This window comes from Arachis ipaensis, chromosome B02 (genome assembly GCF_000816755.2).
Source record: "Arachis ipaensis cultivar K30076 chromosome B02, Araip1.1, whole genome shotgun sequence".
Lineage (NCBI taxonomy): Eukaryota > Viridiplantae > Streptophyta > Magnoliopsida > Fabales > Fabaceae > Arachis > Arachis ipaensis.
The window spans coordinates 49248333-49268748 of NC_029786.2; the positions used below are offsets into that span (position 1 = coordinate 49248333).

Sequence of the window (20416 nt, forward strand, 5' to 3'; positions counted from 1 at the left end):
CTAATAGCATAAGCATAACTTCTGCACTCTTAGCATGCAAAAGTATGGCATTACTAAAATATGGAAAGGCAATACATGGGTATGTAATGAGGAGTGGCATGTTTCTCTCTCTTCATGTCACAACCTCTATAATAGACATGTATGCAAAATGTGGAAATTTGGAATATGCAGTATGTGTTTTCACTCTGTGTTCCAGAAAACAAATTGCTGTCTACAATGCAATGATATCTGCCTATGCATCACATGGTCAAGCTACGGAAGCACTTACTCTTTTTAAACAATTGGAGAAAGAATGTATGGTACCAGATCACATAACTCTTACAAGTGTATTATCAGCATGCAGCCATGCAGGATTGGTGAATGAAGCTTTAGGTGTTTTCAAATATATGGTCTCTGGACTTCATATGCAGCCAAATGAGGAACATTTTGGCTGCTTAATTAAACTGCTTGCTGATGACGGCCAATGGGATGAAGCTTTTAGGGTTATTTTAACAATGGCAACCTATCCAGATGCACATATGTTAGGATCTTTGCTTACAGCTTGTGGACAACACCAGGAGACCGAACTTGCAGCTCGTATAGCAAAGTGGTTACTGAATTTGGAGCCGGAAAACGCAGGTAATTATGTGGCTCTTTCAAATGTCTATGCAGCTGAAGCAAGATGGGATAAAGTATCGATTGTAAGGCGCCTAATGAAAGAGAAGGGCCTAAGAAAAATTCCTGGATGTAGCTGGATTGAAGTTGGACAAGAACTTCATGTGTTTATTGCTGGTGATAGATCGCACCCTGAAAATGATGAAATTTATATCCTATTGAATTTGCTGGGATTGGAAATTCAATCTACAAAGTATGGCCCTTATAATACTGAGGCAACATCCTCCACTTGACCACATTGGATATTTAAAGTGACTATCATATTACAAAATTCATTTGGAAGAAAGAAACTTGTGCTAAATGTTATCGGATGGTACCAAAGAACCTAGAACAAAGAGGTAGCCTCGTGATAGTCATCTGCTTTTGCTGTCACCGTTGCCGCCTGTGTCTCTCCGATTCACCGCTTCTCCTCTCGTCACTTCCTGCATTGTCTTGTCTCTCCTGTTGCTGTCGCTCTGCTGTTCTGCTTCTTCTCAGGTATTGTCTTGTTTCCCAAATCAATGTCCTGTTTTACGGTTGGTTTGAATATATTTTGGTTTGTGGAACTTTTGCTCGTTGCCCCATTTGTGTCTTACTTTTTAGTGATCTTGCTGTTATGGTTGCTCTTTGTTTATGGCTTGGAGTATATACTTTGTCGAACCTTGCTTGAGTGGTGATAATTTAGGATATTCTTGCTTTGAAGTTTTGGTATATTATTGTAATAGGTATTGAGTGAATTGACTATATTAGAAAAATATTGTTTTGCATCTTGCATGGAAGTTGCTTCACGGTTGGGAAGGAAGTCATTGACCTTTCAAAATAATGGCAATGAATCAATTGTTAGCTATAATCTACCTCGGGATTTTCTTTGACATGGTTTATGGGGGTTAATAATACTTTTCCTGCCCAAAAGGCTTCAATTGTGAAAGTTAACTTCGTCATTTGTATTTGTGTTCCATAGAGGCCTAGTTTGTGGTGCATTGGCATTTTTAATGTATCAACTTTTTGAATGCCCATATTCTTCTTTCTTTCTTTCTTTCTTTTTCATGATCATAATATTAATATTTTCATCAAATCCACATATAAGCATTTCACTTGTACCATGCATATTCATTAATTAGACATTTTGTTAGCAATTCGTCAACCTGCATAGGTGCCATCATTTTCTTAAGCCGTAAACTTGGAGAACAAAATATCATTTTAGATAAAGTCAAAAAGCATATCGGAGCACTTCTAACATGATTAAGATAAAGATATGGTAATCAAACTTTTGCTTTATGTTGAAATGATTACAATCACCAATGTATAATTCGATGTAGCTGATGTATCCTCATTGACTATGATGGCAATAATGGATGCTGCTGCTTCTGTTATATCTTAAAAATTTAGTGATGCATCAAAATCAATACATTTGCTTTGATTCAAAGAATGGGTCCCAAACAATGGAAGAATTGAACTGGTGCCTGTCTGCTGGCTTAGCATATATTAGTTTGATTTGGACGGGGGTGTATATGTTTTCCATAGTTGTAGGCATCATATGTTTTAGAAGTTTTGCTATTTTAAATTCATCACATCACTCGACTTAATAGTTTAAATTGATTAAGAACAATATAATGAGGGACAGAATGCTCTTAAGACTTATTGTTTTCTCTTTTCCGGATTTTATTTTTGGTACACATGGACATGGACTGCTCTTTTTTGACGAACCTAGTACATTGCAATGCAAATTAAAGGCAGTATATGTATTTAGCAGCAGCTTCTAGGTAATACATACAAAATAAGATGACTATAATAACTATATTATATATTGATTATTTATTTATCTTATAGTAATTATCCTCATGCCATAATGTTTTGCTTTGATTCTCCCTTTGCTTTTGATTTTGATGTTGTACCTAATAAGACATCGGTTCTTCACTATTTTGACAGCATGATCCCAAACAGAAGATGAGAGTTGTTTCCTGCTTGATAACTAGATAGTAGAATTATTTGTTGTGTTCTGAATTCTGAATTATTATGTTCAGGTTAATCCACACATTGAACCAATGGTGAAATTGTTAAAGAGACAATACTTTGTAATAGTTGAGATGGTGGGTATGGCTAGGAGTGGCTTTGTTAGTACGATAAAGATAAAATGATTGTGGTGGAGTAACAAATTTCCAATGAATGGTAGAGTGTAAATTCTCAACTTTTCGTAAGTACAAGTTTATATGTCTTAGCTTTTTAATATTTATTGCTTACTTATTTTCCTTTTAATTTCAGTCCCATCCTAATGATAATGGCCTCTGCAACAAACTCTTTCCACATTTTGGAGAGTTGAGAGTAGCATTCGGTAGAGATAGCTCTAGCAGTTGCTACTATGGAGGCTAAGCGCAAAGCAGACTTGACTGACTTGCTACTTGGATGCTAAGCGCAAAGCAAACTTGACCGACTTGCAAGTGAATGGAAACATCCATGCAAATTTGGATGAAATTGAAACTGAATATGAAGCTGATTCTCAAGTACGTATGCAATTTATTTAAATGTGTTTGGTTATTTATGCTAATATTGATTTCATTTTATGGTTTTATGATTCTCCTAGTACTATATGCTCCTTGTTCTATATGATTCTCAAGTCCATAGTAGTGCATATACTAAGATTATAATTAAATTGATAACATATCTAAATGATTGGTTTAGCAGAATTTACGCGAAGATAAATAATCTAGATCATAGATTAGGATGTGATGGGTCTTAAGTATTGTCTTACATCTTACATATTATATAGGCATAAACAAGAATTTAAACTAACAAAGCTTTACATACAAGAAACTTAAATTGCAAGAAATTAGATCAAGACAACTAAAGATAATTAAAGCAAGAATCGAGTAAATGAGATTTGGGTTTTCAAATATAAGTTGCAAAAGAACTCTTGGCTAAGGTATGGGGATCAGGATCACAATCCTTGTCTAATAACTATATAATGACAATTGTGAGGAATCAATCTCATTAAGTCTACTTCTATAATTCAAGTAAGTCAAATAGTTATAGGCAATATCATCCCATAAGTCCTAGTTTACCTACCAATTAGTTTAGTAGAAAACTAGCGTCAATGGAATCGAATTGACTAAAATAGACTCTCAAATCATCAATTCAATTAGACCTAATGACTCAAGGTCACTTAATCCCTTTAACCTAGAACAAGAGTATAGAAAACTACTCCATAACCAGAGAAAACATTTTGTCAAACACTTGGTGTGCAATAGTTAAAGACATGACTAAATTGCAAAATTAAATGGAAATTAAAGCTACTCACTAACAATTATCAACAATGGCAACTCAAATAAAGCTTATGAAACATAAAGTCATCAATGCATTAATGGAAATTCAAGGTTAACAAAATCCGCAAATATTCAAACTAGGATTGTAAGCAACAATAAGAAAAGAAAAAAACCTAAACGGCCCCTGACAATTACCTCGAAAGACAACGATCCCTTAACAAAAAATACCCTTCTCGGCCTCTGATCTTTATTTTTATGGGATTGATTAACCGCTATGTCAATGTTTTTTTTTTTGGCACAGGGACTAATCAGTTCCATAAAAGTAAAGATCAGGAGCCGGGAAGGGTATTTTTTTTGTTTGGGGGCCTCGTAGTTTTTTCGAAGTAATTGTTAGGGGTCGGGTTGGGTATTCACTCATAAGAAAATATTAACAAGCGACTATCTAATTGCAAGAATAACAACTATTAATTTAAGAAAAAAACTGAAAGTAAACAAGATCCAAGTCGAATTGCACTAACAGAAATATGAAGAACCGACGAAAAACCTAGAGAGAAGATAGAGTTTTTCTCTCTCTAGAAAACAAGAACAAAAAAACTAGCTAATTACTATCTAATTGGGTGTGTTGTGTCTTCGGTTGCTTTTCGGTTGACCCGTATCCATTCTCCTCAATTGGCTTCAGATTGGGCTTGAAAATGGGTCCAAAACCCTCAGAAATCGCGAGTCACATGTTCTCTTTAATGAGGCACGTTTTGATTGACTTGCGTACGCGACCAGATGCTCGCGTACGCGAGCTTACAAAAACACATGGTTGCATACGCGGCCACACACTCGCGTACGCAGGACCAGCAAAACCTCAAGCTCGCAATTTCTTCATGATTCCTCACTCTAGCATGCTATCCTCTTCACTTTTCCATGCCATCTTACTCTATATAACGAAAACACTTGAGCACACATGTCAAGGCACCAAATGGAATGAAATAGTGAAATGAATCAATCAATTTAAGCTTCAAATAGCATACTTTTATCATTCAATCACAAATAGGAGGAATTCTTAAAAACATGCAAAATTCAGTGAATAAATGCGAGATAAGTTGATAAAACCACTCAATTCAATACAAGATAAACCACAAAATTATGGTTTATTAACCTCTCCACACTTAAACCAGACATGCCCTCATGCTTAAAATCAAAGAAAAGACAAGAACTGGAAATCAATATTTACTCATTGCAACCATCTAAATGCAACCTATTTCAATACATGCACTATTCTACCTAATGCTATCTAATCAACTATATGCAATTGCTTAATCAAAATAACTCAATTTTCAAGGAAGCACACCTGAACATAAGGCTAAAGAAAATAGCAAAACAACTAATTCAAATCCAAGAATTGATTCAAGTTATCGCAAAGAAATCACAACTTGCAAGAAGGAAATAGTAATAGGTGGAAGCATAAAATCGAGCAATCTAACCCCTCAACGGATGTGTATACTTTCTAGTCGCTCAAGTGTATAGGGTCGATTTACTCAATTCTCCTCTAATCATGCTTTCTAAAATTTGTTTTTCATCTAACAATCAACACTTATTTCATGTATGTATACAAATATCATGAGGTCTTTCTAAAGGTTGTAAAGGATGCATATGGTAAAGTGAGCTAAAATTTGAATCTTTGATTAACTTAAGATCTCACAAAACACAAAACACATATAGCAACGTGTACAATTCTAAAACAAACCCACCCCTTCATCAATTCACCCTTTTACACAATCATGCATTCTTTGCAATTTAAACTACATATGCCTTGTTCTTACTAATTTTTATTGGGGTGTTTGTCCTCTTTTTATTATTTTCTCTTTCTTTTCTTTCCCCTTTTTTTTTTCCAAATTGTAATATGTATATACAAAAAGCTAACCGGGTAAGTAAGTTAATTGAAACGAGAGCCTCAATCATTTAAATGCATCTATACATAGAACAATGGATATAAAGAATTGAACAAATCAAATATTACAATCATAGAAGGAGAAACACACAAGAATGGAATTAGTGATTGATATGATGCAACCACATACATTAAGACTAAAAAATTCACATGTTAGTGTGTTCTAGCTCATCAAATATGTTCCATAATATTTCAAGCAAGTTCTAATAAAAATTTTAACTCAAATCAAATTTTGGATTGTTATAAAAAAATTGGATTCTTTTTTTCAAATTGTAAAATATATATACAAAATACTAAATAATGAAAACTTTTGGTATACTAGCTGAAAATATCCTTATTTGATTAAGCTTATTATTATATGTCTATGCAATTGTGGTTGGATGCAAGTTTTCAATAATCCTAAATCAATTTCCTAGTTTTCAAACAAACCACTTCATCATATAACTAGGAAATCAACTAGGTGCAATCAACTCATTTTCTCATCACAATCCACAATTAAAACCAAAAGCATATATACAAAAGTCAAGGTTAAAGTGCGATAAATAAAAAACTAACAAAGTATCAAACGGAAGCATAAACGAACAGAATGTAAAACTGAGATGTTTAAAATGGAAATTCATCACCCAAAGGAAGCGTCGACAATGGTCGGACGACCGACCTCCCCACACTTCAGAATTAGCACCGTCCTCGGTGCTCAGAAAGAAGCTCATGGAGGTGGGGAAACGGGATGGTAAATGGTCCTGCTAGGCTGGCGGAGATCTCTCGACGCCATCAGCCCGAGCCTCATCCTCGTCCTCGGACTGCTCCTCTGGGGTATCCAGCTCCTCTATCATCGGATCCCAATCCCGGGTTTGCAGTTTAATATTCTCATAGCGCCTGTTGATCCGGCGCTCCATACGCTTCAGCTGCTCCAGAATCTACACTCCTATGTCATTGGATATGGAAGGCTGTGGTGCTGCTGGTGCTGATGTGGATGGCTGGTCTGTTGCTGATAGGGTGCCACGCTTTCGCTTCCGACTCCCAAGTTCTTCTTTAAGCCAGTTCCCGTAAGGAATGAACTTCTCCTTACTAGGAACTCCAGGGGTGAAGTCGTTGTCAGCCCAGACAACTCCGGCCTTTGTGGCCATCTCAGTGACAAGACATGGGAAGGCTGCCTTCTTCCTTGTGACGGTGTGCACCTTCCACATGTAGGGGTGTGCAAAAAAACTGGTTTGACTGAACTGAACTGAAACTGAATTGAAACTGTTTTAAATAAACCAGTTTTTTTAAATAAAAAACTGAATTGAAACCATAGTTTTTTATAAAAACCAGTTTATTAAAAACCAGTTTTTATGGTTCAATTTAGTTTTAAACCCAATCAAAACTGGTTTATTCACATCAATAACTTCAATCTTCCAAACTCAAAAATTTGAAAAATGTGAAAAACGCAAAAACCCTAATCGCCGTTTCAACATCCTCTCTCGTCTCTCCTCTTCTGCCGCCGCAATCAACCCACCGCTGCCGCCGTCAGAGTCGCCGTCATCGAACTAGTTGCCGCCGTCGCTCACTGTCGTCACTCGTCAACTTCTACAACTTCAAGTTCTAACACAGTATCGTCTCTCCCTTGCTGGTTGCTGCCGTCGCTACCATTCCTCTCTCGTCTCTCCCTTGCTGCCGCCGCTACCAACCCACCACCATCATCACCGTCGCTACCAACCCCTGCTGCTGCCATCTAACACAGTAGGTAATTTCTTTTCTCTTATGTTTTACTATGATTGGAAGCAGGGGAGACAATACTTTTTTACATAGTCAATTAGTAAGCCATTTTTACAGTTACCTATTTCTATTTTAATTTAATTATTGCAGCTTTTTTGTTTTTTTGGATTCTGGCATTTTGATTTTATTTTGGTATGTTTAGGTTCATGGCATTTTAGTATTTTATGATATATATTTATCTCCATTGATTCAAGAATTTTGTGTTTGGGAGTTGGAGGAAACGGAAGCAAAATGGATGGCTTTTAGTAAAAGATTATAGTAAGATTTTGAGCTTGTTCACCAAAACCTAACTCACAAAAGACCAATTTGACAATCTTTCAATTTTGATTTCCCTGCAGCTTAGTTTCAGTTGCTCTAAGTTTTAACGTTATTGTTTGTTTGGCTTGTTCTTATTCTGTCATAGATTATGAGCAATTTTAACAAAATTCTGTATATAGATATAACTTTTAAGTTTTAAGTATTTGGCGTACTTCCATGGACCATGGCAGATCATTAACTTCAAGAAGAAACATAACTCACCTATGAGAATTACATAACAAAACAATGAAAGAGAATACCAAGCGAAGTCAAACAATTATCTGTTAATTATGTTTCTCTTGAAGTTAAAAGCAAATAAACTTTAATAATCCTTTTATGACTGAAAATAGTTAAATGGATAGATTATTTTTTATACGAAGAATATTTGTTTCACCGTTTCTATATTATTTTCAGATAGCAAATAAGGGCCCCACTGGAATTGTTCTTCCAATATTACTTACAATTGAAGTTTCCATCATAGAGGGGATATAAATTTTTGTAACGTTAGCAAATGTTTCAAGAGAATTTAAGCATCAATCAGGAGAACCAACAGCACATTTTCATCTAATGTCCGAGTTCCTGTGTCAAAAACAAGATTATTGTGAAATTCACATAGTATCTAGTTTACCAAAGGATGCAACTACAAAACAAACTAATGCAAAGTAAGTTTAGATTTAATTTGGTTCTACTTACCACCATATAGGCCTGCTGCGTTATGAGGACGCATCGATACTGCTTTCCACACGTTGCTTCTTTGGCCGGTTTCTTGTACTAGTTAAATGTCAAGATACAATAAGAGACTTGCATATAAACAAAACTGTTATTAAAATCAAGACTAGGTATAGAATTGAGCAGGTAACTAATTGCATACCTCGTATTCTTGGTGCAAGGATCCAGGCTCCTTCAAGCCCTGCAATATAACAATAGGAATCACCATGCCTCTACCCACTCAAAAGAATCTTAAGTTGTTATATGAGTGCTGAGATAGCTGAACCTAGGAAATTGGTTGCACCTTAGATGGCAGTTTTGCAGGTTTTTTCACTTCAGAAACCAGGGACAGCTGCGAATCAGGCTCAAATATTAGCTAAATATATATCAATGAAAGTATGGATGAAAATAATCCTTTTTATTTTGTTCAATAATGGTTGTTTATTTTGTTATATATGCTACAATGGGAAGGAACCTTTGTTATGCTGCTTGTGCTATATGCTAGTTCAATGCAAATGAAATAAAATTTATGTGGCATACATGGTACCATAGAATGTAGATGCAGTAGAATTCAGACCCATCATCACCCATGTTAGTTTATTTTTTAGACTTATATAAATGTATATAAATGAATTGGTGATTGATAGAGACGGTTTTAGACTTATATACTTGTTAATCTGAGTTCTGAAGTAAGGGGAATATCTAATAATTGAGATATTGATTCAACGGAACATTAATTAGGCATAGGTTCAATTTGGATTCCTAAATACTGTAAAATATTTAAGTGTGTTGAACCACATTGGTTATTGACTTTGGATAATTATTCACTTTAATAGTGACCAATTTACACTTTAATTCATTCACTGCTAGTACTCTTACATTTGCTTATTGTTGATGTTGTTGTAGACTAGATGAGGTGAAAGCTAAGAGAACTCTAGAATGCCCTTGCATTGTTGACTTGCAAACTGGTTCCTGCGGCTTTCAATTTTTGGAGGTGTTTCTCTGTTTTCTAAAGAGAGAACTGCTGAAGAAAAAGTAAGTTCCAAACTAGGTCTAAGTAACCCTGTTAGTGTTAGCATGTAATGATGTATTTATTACTTCATAGTTTGTGTCATTTTATTTATTTATTTTCCTTTTTAAAGTGTTGTTTAGTTGTTTGCATTGGTTGAGGATGTACAAGTTTAGGACTAATTGAAAAAGCTGAACAAGGTAATATACTTTTTTTTTCTTATTGCTTGTTTGTTACTAATTGTTAGTTTTCTATAATTAATGTGTTTCTCTTAAAGATGATTAGACTATTGTAATGGGCCAAAATTGTGTTAGATTTGAATTAGTTTATTTTAACTTCATTTAGGTTAGTGGCATATTATATCATATTTTGAATGTTGTCATTGAACAAAAAATAAGACCATGCTTTAGTTTATTAGTATGTGAATATTTTATGATTCTACTTTTAATGTTTGGTTTCAAGGAAGAAGACAATTCAACCCAACCAATAAAGTATATAGCATTACTCTGTCTATAATTGTATGCAAGTCTTCAGGTCAATTTGCAATTTAGATGAGCACAATACTAAAAGTAGTGTTTTTTTTTTTGGCATTTATGAGGATAGATATTTCAAAAAGAAATTAAAACTTATATAAGTGTATTATTTGATGACTAATATTTACAACTACTTCTAGAGAGTCCACATCAGCAAGACATTGATGTTAAGATGCAGGAAATTTTAATTTTGTACCACACGTATGTATGAGTGTTTTAATTTTAAATTCTAAACTCAATAATCTATTTCAAGAGATAATTTATAAGGTATCAATACAACATGATCACTAAAAATAAATAAATTCTGCCAATTATTAACGATTTTGTTTTTGATTAATTAACGGTTTGCTCATTTGTAACTCAGTCATTTGCAATTGGCTGTTTTATATTCGTTGGTAATTTTATTGTGTATAATAATATGCATAAAGTAGTTTATAATTTTACAAATTTGACAATTTTTAGCGGGAAAGAAAGGAAGGAGGAAGAGAGAGAAAGGAAGGGGGGAGAAAGAGGGAGAGAGAGAGAAGGGAGAGAGAGTGGGAAAGGGGGGAGAGAGAGAGGAAGGGGAGAGAAAGAGGGGGAGAGAGATAGAGGGGAAGGGGAGAGAAAGAGGAGAGAGAGGAAGGGGGAGAGAGAGAAGAGGGAGAGAGAGAGAGAGAGAAGGGGAGGGGAGAGAGAGGATAGAGAGAGAGAGGGGAGAGAGAGAGAAGGGAGAGAAAAGGGGAGAGAGGAAGGAGAGAGAGAGTGGAAGGAGAGAGAGAAAGAGAGAGAAGAAGGGGAGAGAAGGAGAGAGGGTGTGAAAACTAGTTTTAACCTATAAATCAGTTTAAACTGATTTTTTTAAAAACCAGTTTTATTTTTATGAACTGGTTTAAACTGGTGCACTATTATAAACTAGTTTAAAACCAGTTTCTTATGTGACAAAACAGTTTGGTTCAGTTTCTAAACCATTTTAAATGGTTTAGTGTAATTTCAGTTCAATTTATAGAAAAAATTGAACCATGTACACCCCTACCACATGGACTGTCTAATAATCTTCGGGAGGAAGATAGGTTCTCCCTCCAAAATAGTCCACACCAAGATCGCCAAATCAGCAGATATGGTGGTCTTGTGAGAGCTTGGCATGACAAGGTTGATTAGGATTTGTTGTCAAATTCGAGCCTCACGGGTCAGTTGCTTGAGCAGGATACTAATGGGCTCCTTTTGATCATTGCTCAAGATCCATTCACTGTCCGGAATTGCTATCTTCAAGATCTTGCCCCAATCCAAGAGGTTTATCGCTTTGTTCTGAATTGCCTTGTCATAGCCACACCTGTTTCAGCTTCGGGAGAATCCGGAGTATCTCAGCTATTGTACTCTTAGTGACCGGAATTCGCTTTCTCCCCAAGAGCACAGTTTCAGGGTTGCGGAGTAGAAATTAGCATAGAACTCCACGACCTAGTTTTCATTAATATCCACCAAGTTCCTCTCCAAGAAATCCCACCCCCGACTCTTATGTTTTCATTAACCATTCGACGGAGGTCGGGTGGAAGCTTGTCTAGCTTGAGGATCGTTTCAAAGTGCAGTTTCTTTTGCTGGTTGAATAAGCGGAATTGTGTTTCACAATACTTATTTGCATATTTTGCCGGATCCCTCGCTCGAACTCCTTTGCCGGTTCTCATCCTGAAAAATAATCAACAATTCATAAGCAACAAAGCCAAGGCAAGACATAAACAGTAAACAACACAAAAGCAACAGGCAGAATTTCAGTATATAGCATCACATAACTCATGTAGTACAAGCAATCATACATAGACAATCAACAGTGAATCGGGAAATATGATGCTTTAACAAATGAGAATCAATAACAATTCAACAGTGATGCACATGCAACATACATTCGCACTTGAGAAGTTTGCATCAAAACAAGAACAATATGAAACTATATAAGACAATCACAACTCAAGAAAGCTTGATGCACATCGCTATGAATCTGAAATTGCTAAAACTTGGGTAAAGAATTGAAGTTACATGGTGGCCAACCATGTAATTCACATTGATGATTCACATTGATTTATAAGGCAGTGAAAGCAATTCGGAATAAACAAAAGAAGGGATACAAGCAACATAACAATTGACAAACACTATTCAGCAGCAAAAATAGTTATACACAATTGGGGGCAAATGAAGATAAGCACCAATTTAGTAACAATGCACCAATCTTGCTAATGAGCAGTACAAACAACTTTAACATGCTAAGGTTGTTCAAATCAGGTACCAAACCAAATAGCACAAAACTAAGCAACAATTTACAATGTGATGAACTCAATTGGTCAATCAGCAAAATAATCACAAAATCAGCATGAACGACATCAAGATAACTAATGACCAATCAGTCCATTGTCAAATTAAGCATAACAGCAACCAAATAGCAGCACTTAGCACCATGATGAATAAAATTGGTTAGCAGCAGAGTAACACCAAAATGGCAGTAGAATAACGATTGACACTCAGAGCAACATTAAATTGAACACGATAATAGCTAAACAACAATAATCAGCATCAAGATTAGCATGTAATTTCCCTAACAAACAGCACTAGAGCAGCAGCCATTAAACCAAACAATCTAAGCAATTCTAACTAACTAAACCTATCCTAACAACCTAGGATCAACTAAGCAGAAAATCAAACTAACTAAATAAGGTAAATTAAATGAAATTAAGTGAAATTGACAAAACTAAATGAAGTAAACTATGAACCTGAAATAGAGCAAGGGTAATCGAATGGAAAATGAAATGAAGGAAGAGGGTTGGGCGCTGCGGATTGGGAACGGAGAGCTGCGGCCAACAATGGTGGTCTGGGAATGGTGGCGGTGGAGTCGCTGACGGAAGTGTCACCGAGAGAAGGGATTGCAACAGTGAAGGTTGAGAGAAGAGGGAGAAGGGAAGAGAAATAGAGAAAGGGAGAAGAAAAGAGAAAGATAGAAAGGGAGAAGAGCCGGCGGTAATGGTGGTCGACGGTGGCGCAATGAATGGAGGGATTTGAAGAAGACGAAGAGAGGAGGAAGAAGAAGAGAGACATTGAGTGGGACGGTTAGGGGTTCGGGCTCGAACCTTCCCCACACTTTTAATTCAAATTATACTTTTCTCTTTTTTTTTTTTACACCTGCGTATGCGAACGAGCAAAAATCTCGCACGCGACGCAGCCAAAACTCACTTTTTGAGGTTCTACGTACGCAGGTAGTGCCTTCGTATGCGAACGGGTAAAAAAACAGAATTGCGTACGCTAGAAACAGGCCGCGTACGCAAAAACAGTCAGACTTAAAATTAAAAAAATGCTTAAACAAAGTCACTTATGACTAAGATATTTACATCATAAGTGCCTTTTTCTCCGGAAAACAACTAAAATCAACAAATTCAACTAAATACAAAAAATAAAATTGAAAGACCATATTATGGTGGAGTCTCTTACCAAGCACTTTTTTTTAACGTCCTTAAATTAGACAGTTATAAGTTTAATGTTTTTCTTCCGAGACATCCTCAAGGTGGAACACCTCTATCTCCTTGTTGAAGTTGGCAAGAGTGTGATAAGGCTTCCTTTTTTGACCATTTATCTTGAATGTTGTTCCATGGTGTGTGCCGGATCGTCGGTTAGGAAATCTCTCCTTAAAAAGAGAAGAAATAGGATTTAGCATTGCATGTATAGCCCCAACTGACAAGGTGACTTACAACCAAAGTTTAAATTAGAGATGTCACAATTTAAAACCAATATAATGCGGGAGTAGAATTCCGGGTCGTCTTCCCAAGGAACTAGTAACCAAAAGCGCACAATTTTTGGTTGCAAGATCAAGGGGATTCGCAATAATGAAATAACAATTAAAGGAATAAAAGAACAATCAAAATTGCAACTAATGAACCAATAAACAAATTTAAGAACTATCTATGTAATATGAACAAGTAATGGTGTGTAATGATTGGAGTGTATGGTTTAAAACATAAATGGAACCTTGACTCGGGATGAGCTAGGGAATCATTTCCTTGTCATAACCACAACTATGACAATCATGATGGATTAATCTCACTTAATTAATCCTTATTATCGAAGAGTAAGTGGTGCGCAGATGTTGTGATTACACTTTGATTATGTAAAATTCATCGCTCTTTCTTTCCCTGGTAATGGCGCCAAAAACATGATGCCAATATCATGGTTCACAACTTCGCACAACTAACCAGCAAGTGCACTGGGTCGTCCAAGTAATACCTTACGTGAGTAAGGGTCGAATCCCACGGAGATTGTTGGCTTGAAGCAAGCTATGGTCATCTTGTAAATCTCAGTTAGGCGGATATAAAATAGTTATGGAGTTTTCGAAATTAATTAATAAAATAGGAATAGAAATACTTATGTAAATCATTGGTGAGAATTTCAGATAAGCGAATAGAGATGCTTTCGTTCATCAGAACCTTTGCTTTCCTGCTATCTTCATCCAATCAGTCTTACTCCTTTCCATGGCTGGCTTTATGTAATGCATCACCATTGTCAATGGCTACTTTCGGTCTTCTCTCGGAAAAATGATCCAAATGCCCTGTCACGGCACGGCTAATCGTTTGGAGGCATCACCCTTGTCAATGGTTACATCCTATCCTCTCAGTGAAAATGGTCAACGCACCCTGTCACGGCACGGCTATTCATCTGTCGGTTCTCGATCATGCTGGAATAGGATTTACTATCCTTTTGCGTCTGTCACTACGCCCAGCAATTGCGAGTTTGAAGCTCGTCACAGTCATTCAATCATTGAATCATACTCGGAATACCACAGACAAGGTTTAGACTTTCTGGATTCTCTTGAATGCCGCCATCATTCTAGCTTACACCACGAAGATTCCGATTAAGAGATCTAAGAGATACTCATCCAATCTAATGTAGAACGGAAGTGGTTGTCAGGAACGCGTTCATAGGGAATGATGATGATTGTCACGTTCATCACATTCAGATTGAAGTGCGAATGAATATCTTGGAAGCGAAAGATGAATTGAATAGAAAACAGTAGTACTTTGCATTAATCTTTGAGGAACAGCAGAGCTCCACACCTTAATCTATGGAGTGCAGAAACTCTACCGTTGAAATTACATAAGTGAAAGGTCCAGGCATGGCCGAATGGCCAGCCCCTCTGATCTAAGAACCAAGCGTCCAAAGATGATCAAAAGATTCAAAGATGGTTCAAAAGATGTCTAATACAATAGTGAAAGGTCCTATTTATAATAAACTAGCTACTAGGGTTTACAGAAGTAAGTAATTGATGCATAAATCCACTTCCGGGGCCCACTTGGTGTGTGCTTGGGCTGAGCTTGAATGTTGCACGTGTAGAGGTCCTTCTTGGAGTTGAACGCCAGCTTTTGTGCCAGTTTGGGCGTTGAACTCCACTTTGCAGCTTGTTTCTGGCGCTGGACGCCAGAATTGGGCAGAGAGCTGGCGTTGAACGCCAGTTTGCGTCCTCTAAACTTGGGCAAAGTATGGACTATTATACATTGCTGGAAAGCCCTGGATGTCTACTTTCCAACGCAATTGGAAGCACGCCATTTTGAGTTCTGTAGCTCTAGAAAATCCACTTTGAGTGCAGGGAGGTCAGAATCCAATAGCATCAGCAGTCCTTCTTCAACCTCTGAATCTGATTTTTGCTCAAGTCCCTCAATTTCAGCCAGAAAATACCTGAAATCACAGAAAAACACACAAACTCATAGTAAAGTCCAGAAATGTGAATTTAACATAAAAACTAATGAAAACATCCCTAAAAGTAACTAGATCCTACTAAAAACATACTAAAAACAATGTCAAAAAGCGTATAAATTATCCGCTCATCAGTAAGTCAAATGAGCATAGTTGTTCTTAGGGCCGGTTTGGGAAGTTTCAAAAGTAACTTTTTTGAACTTTTGACTTATGAAAAGTAGTATTAATGTCTGGTGCAATTTTCAAAACCAAATTGCAACTTTCTAAGAAACTATTTTGGAGCTTATAGAGAAGTTAAAAAAAAATGACTTCTCTCATAATATTATTACTTTTTATCACATTTCTATAAAATAAGTATTTTTAGAACTAAAAATTCAAATACAAAATAACTTATTTATAAGCTATTTTTAATATAGTCATTTATAGTTTAAGCTATTTTTTCCAAAAGAGCTTAATTAAGCTGTTTATCCAAACAGAACTTTAATCCATAAATCCTAACTAACTTACTAATTACCTTAGTAAAAAGCTAGCATTAGTGGAGACAAGAACAATTAACAATCCATGAATTATCACAAGTAGTTGTGTGCACGCACACTTCGAAATGGAGGATTGTAACGGGGTTAGTGTAAATATAGGATTAATATGGTCAAGTGGACTAGTAGATTGGTTACTTGAGCTATATCAAAGATCCAATCTACTAGTCCACTTGACCATATTAATCTTACCTTTTACCCTAACCCCGTTACAACCCTCCAAAGACCTTATAATATTTACATTCATGCATCAAGTATGTGTTGATTGTTAGATGACTATCAAATCCTAGAAAAACATGATTAAAGGAGATTTGAGTGATTAAGCTCTAAACACTGAGCGATTTAGAGTGTATACACATCCGGTGAGGGGTTCAATTGCTCAATTCTATGTTTCCATGTTTTATCTTGGTTTTCTTGCAAGTTGTGGAATTAATTTTTGAAAACTTCAAATCAAATCTTTGAACAATGATCATATTGCATTGATTCCTTTCCTTAGCCCTAAGGCTTGCTTTGGATTGATTGGAATTCCAATGTTTGTTTGCTAATTTCGGTAGAGACCTTAGTGTAGATATGAATAGGTAATATCTAGGATAGTTGTATGCATGTAGTTAATATATTAAATAAGTTGCTTGTCTTTCACTTTTTTTGATTGTGATTAGCATGAGGATAGGTTAGTGTTTAAGTGTGGGGGAATTGATAAGTCCATATTTGATGATAAATTTTGGTTGAAATTGAGTGGATTTTATCATGTAAACCCACATTAATTCCCTTAAATATCATGCTTTTTGATAAACCCCATTTTTAGGGTTTATCATGTATAGATTTTAAGGGTTTTATCAATAATCTTCCACACTTATTCATATAAAACTACATGATTTTGTGTTCCTTTCCCAACTTTGCTTCTGATGCCAGGGCATTTTGGCCAGTTTCACTGACCTTTTCTTTACTGTTTTTAGGTTAGTTTCATGCATTTCTTTAGGAAATAAGCTAGTTTTGGGTAAATATTCACTTATGCCTTCACTCAAGCATACATTGTGCATTTTACATGATTTCATGAGGATTTTGCATAAGTTTAGTGACAAATATTATGTTGCATTACTCATGACTTGGACTAGAGCTTTGATGCACTTTGTTGCTTGATTTTAGGACCAAAAAGGAGCAAGAAAAGGGGAGGTAACTTGCAAAGATTAATGAGAAAAGTGATTGCCAATAACACTCTCAAAAAGCCATCAATGCCCACGTTAGAGAGTCACGTTAACCAAGTTAACGTGAACTCTAACGTGGAAAAAAAAGAAGTTGAGCCAACGTTAGTGACACTCAACATTGTCACTAACGTTGGCAATCACTCATAAGTGGCCACGTTAGAAGCCACGTTAACCTAGTTAACGTGGCCTCTAACGTTAAAGGGGAGGGAGAGAAGCCAACGTTAGTGACACTCAACATTGTCACTAACGTTGGCCTATGGTGCTAAGTACCACGTTAACTCCCACGTTAACTTGGTTAACGTGGGAACTAACGTAGAGGATGAAGAGTTTTCGACAATGTTAGTGACACTCAACATTGTCACTAACGTTGAAGCAACCACACAACCCCCAAGAGTCACGTTAACTTCCACGTTAACTTGGTTAACGTGGAAGCTAACGATGAGAAATGAAGGATGAGCCAACGTTAGTGACACTCAACATTGTCACTAACGTTGGGATGGCTAAAAGATGGCCACTGATGAGCGAATAATTTATACGCTTTTTGGCATTGTTTTTAGTATGTTTTTAGTAGGATCTAGTTACTTTTAGGGATGTTTTCACTAGTTTTTATGTTAAATTCACATTTCTGGACTTTACTATGAGTTTGTGTGTTTTCTGTGATTTCAGGTATTTTCTTGCTGAAATTGAGGGACTTGAGCAAAAATCATATTCAGAGGTTGAAGAAGGACTGCTGATGTTGTTGGATTCTGACCTCCCTGCACTCAAAATGGATTTTCTGGAGCTATAGAACTCAAAATGGCGCGCTTCCATTTGCGTTGAAAAGTAGACATCCAGAGATTTCCAGAAATATATAATAGTCCATACTTTGGCCAAGTTTAGAGGACGCAAACTGGCGTTCAACGCTAGCTCTCTGCCCAAATCTGGCGTCCAGCGCCAGAAAAGGATCCAAAACCAGAGTTGAACGCCATATCTGAAATTCTCACCAATGAATTACATAAGTATTTCTATCCCTATTCTATTATTTATTTTCGAAAACCCATTACTGTTTTATATCCGCCTGACTGAGATTTATATGGTGACCATAGCTTGCTTCATACCAACAATCTCCGTGGGATTCGACCCTTACTCACGTAAGGTATTACTTGGACGACCCAGTGCACTTGCTGGTTAGTTATGCGAAGTTGTGAAGATATGTTTAGACCATGGTCCTGTGCATCCGTTTTTGGTGCCATTGCCAGGGAATCAATTTCGAACAACAATTCACAACCTGAGTAGTAATTTCGCATACCAAGTTTTTGGCGCCGTTGCCGGGGATTGTTCGATTTTGGACAACTGACGGTTTATCCTGTTGCTCATATTAGGTAATTTTCTTTTTATTTTATTTTCAAAAATTTTTCAAAAATATTTCTAAAATTTTCTCATCTGTTTTCGAAAAAAATAAAAATTTTTTCAAAAATAAAATTTATTCAAAATTTTTAAGAATGAATTCTAGTGTTTCATGAAGCATGTGAAGCCTGGCTGGCTGCAAAGCCATGTCTAAATTCTTTTGGACTGAGGCTTCCAAACCATCAGCATAGAGGCAAGTTACATATTTGATAAGTAATGAGCAGTATATTCTGATATCTTGCTAAAGCTTGGCTGGCCATTGGCCATGTCTAGTGTTTTGGACCGGAGATTTCATTGAAAGCTTGGCTGGCTAGTGAGCCATGTCTAATTCCTGGACTGAAAGCTTTAGACTAACAATGCAAGATTCCTGGAATTCATATTAAAAATTTTGGAATCCTTATTTTCCTTTTTCAATTAATTTTTGAAAAATCCAAAAAAATTAGAAAATCATAAAAAAAATAAATCAAAAATATTTTTTGTGTTTCTTGTTTGAGTCTTGAGTCATGTTATAAGTTTGGTGTCAATTGCATGTGCATCTTGCATTTTTTCGAAAATATCATGCATTCATAGTGTTCTTCATGATCTTCAAGTTGTTCTTGGTAAATCTTCTTGTTTGATCTTGATGTTTTCATGTTTTGTATCTTTTCTTGTTTTTCATATGCATTCTTGGATTCTTAGTGTCTAAGCATTAAAGAATTCTAAGTTAGGTGTCTTGCATGTTTTTTTTGCATTAAAATTTTTTTCAAAAATGTGTTCTTGATGTTCATCATGATCTTCATAGTGTTCTTGGTGTTCATCTTGACATTCATAGCATTCTTGCATGCATTCTTTTTTTGATCCATAACTTTCATGCATTGCATCAATTTTCTTGTTTTTCTCTCTCCTCATAAAAATTCAAAATTCAAAAAAATATCTTTCCCTTTTTCTCTCTCATCAAATTCGAAAATTTGAGTTGACTTTTTCAAAATTTTTTAAAATCAAGTTGTTTCTTATGAGTCAAATCAAATTTTCAATTTGAAAATCTTATCTTTTTCAAAATCTTTTTCAAAAATCAAATCTTTTTCATTTTTCTTAGTTATTTTTGAAAATTATAAAAATATTTTTCAAAAATCTTTTTCTTATTTTTGTATCAAATTTTTGAAAATAACATCACCAATTAATGTTTTGATTCAAAAATTTCAAGTTTGTTACTTACTTGTTAAGAAAGTTTCAAACTTTAAGTTCTAGAATCATATCTTGTGATTTCTTGTGAATCAAGTCATTAAATTGTGATTTTAAAAATCAAATCTTTTTCAAAAACTAATTTCAATCATATCTTTTCAAAAATATCTTCTTATCTTATCTTTTTCAAAAATATGATTTCAAAATATCTTTTCTAACTTCCTAACTTCTTATCTTTTCAAAATTGATTTTCAAAAATTGTTTCAACTAACTAACTAACTTTTTGTTTGTTTC

At 35.6% G+C, this 20416-nt stretch overlaps 1 protein-coding gene and 2 long non-coding RNA genes across 3 annotated transcripts in view; 1 reads left to right on the plus strand and 2 right to left on the minus strand.

Moving 5' to 3' along the window:
• Positions 1 to 9728, plus strand: part of LOC107625280 (pentatricopeptide repeat-containing protein At5g55740, chloroplastic) — a 12794-nt gene extending 3066 nt beyond the window's left edge. The window contains exons 3-6 of the mRNA XM_016327890.2: positions 1 to 1131; positions 2658 to 2802; positions 2896 to 3134; positions 9499 to 9728. The exon at positions 1 to 1131 is cut by the window's left edge and continues 41 nt beyond it. Coding sequence (XP_016183376.1) covers positions 1 to 887 — 887 coding nt within the window. The 3' untranslated portion in view covers positions 888 to 1131; positions 2658 to 2802; positions 2896 to 3134; positions 9499 to 9728. The remainder of the gene's footprint in view (positions 1132 to 2657; positions 2803 to 2895; positions 3135 to 9498) is intronic.
• LOC107625281 lies at positions 8299 to 8986 on the minus strand. Its single transcript, XR_001617155.2, has 3 exons — positions 8756 to 8986; positions 8578 to 8655; positions 8299 to 8463 (listed from the first exon to the last, which is right to left on the minus strand). It is a non-coding gene; the product is annotated as an uncharacterized LOC107625281 (long non-coding RNA).
• Positions 10942 to 13352, minus strand: LOC107628322. Its single transcript, XR_002357402.1, has 2 exons — positions 12873 to 13352; positions 10942 to 11796 (listed from the first exon to the last, which is right to left on the minus strand). It is a non-coding gene; the product is annotated as an uncharacterized LOC107628322 (long non-coding RNA).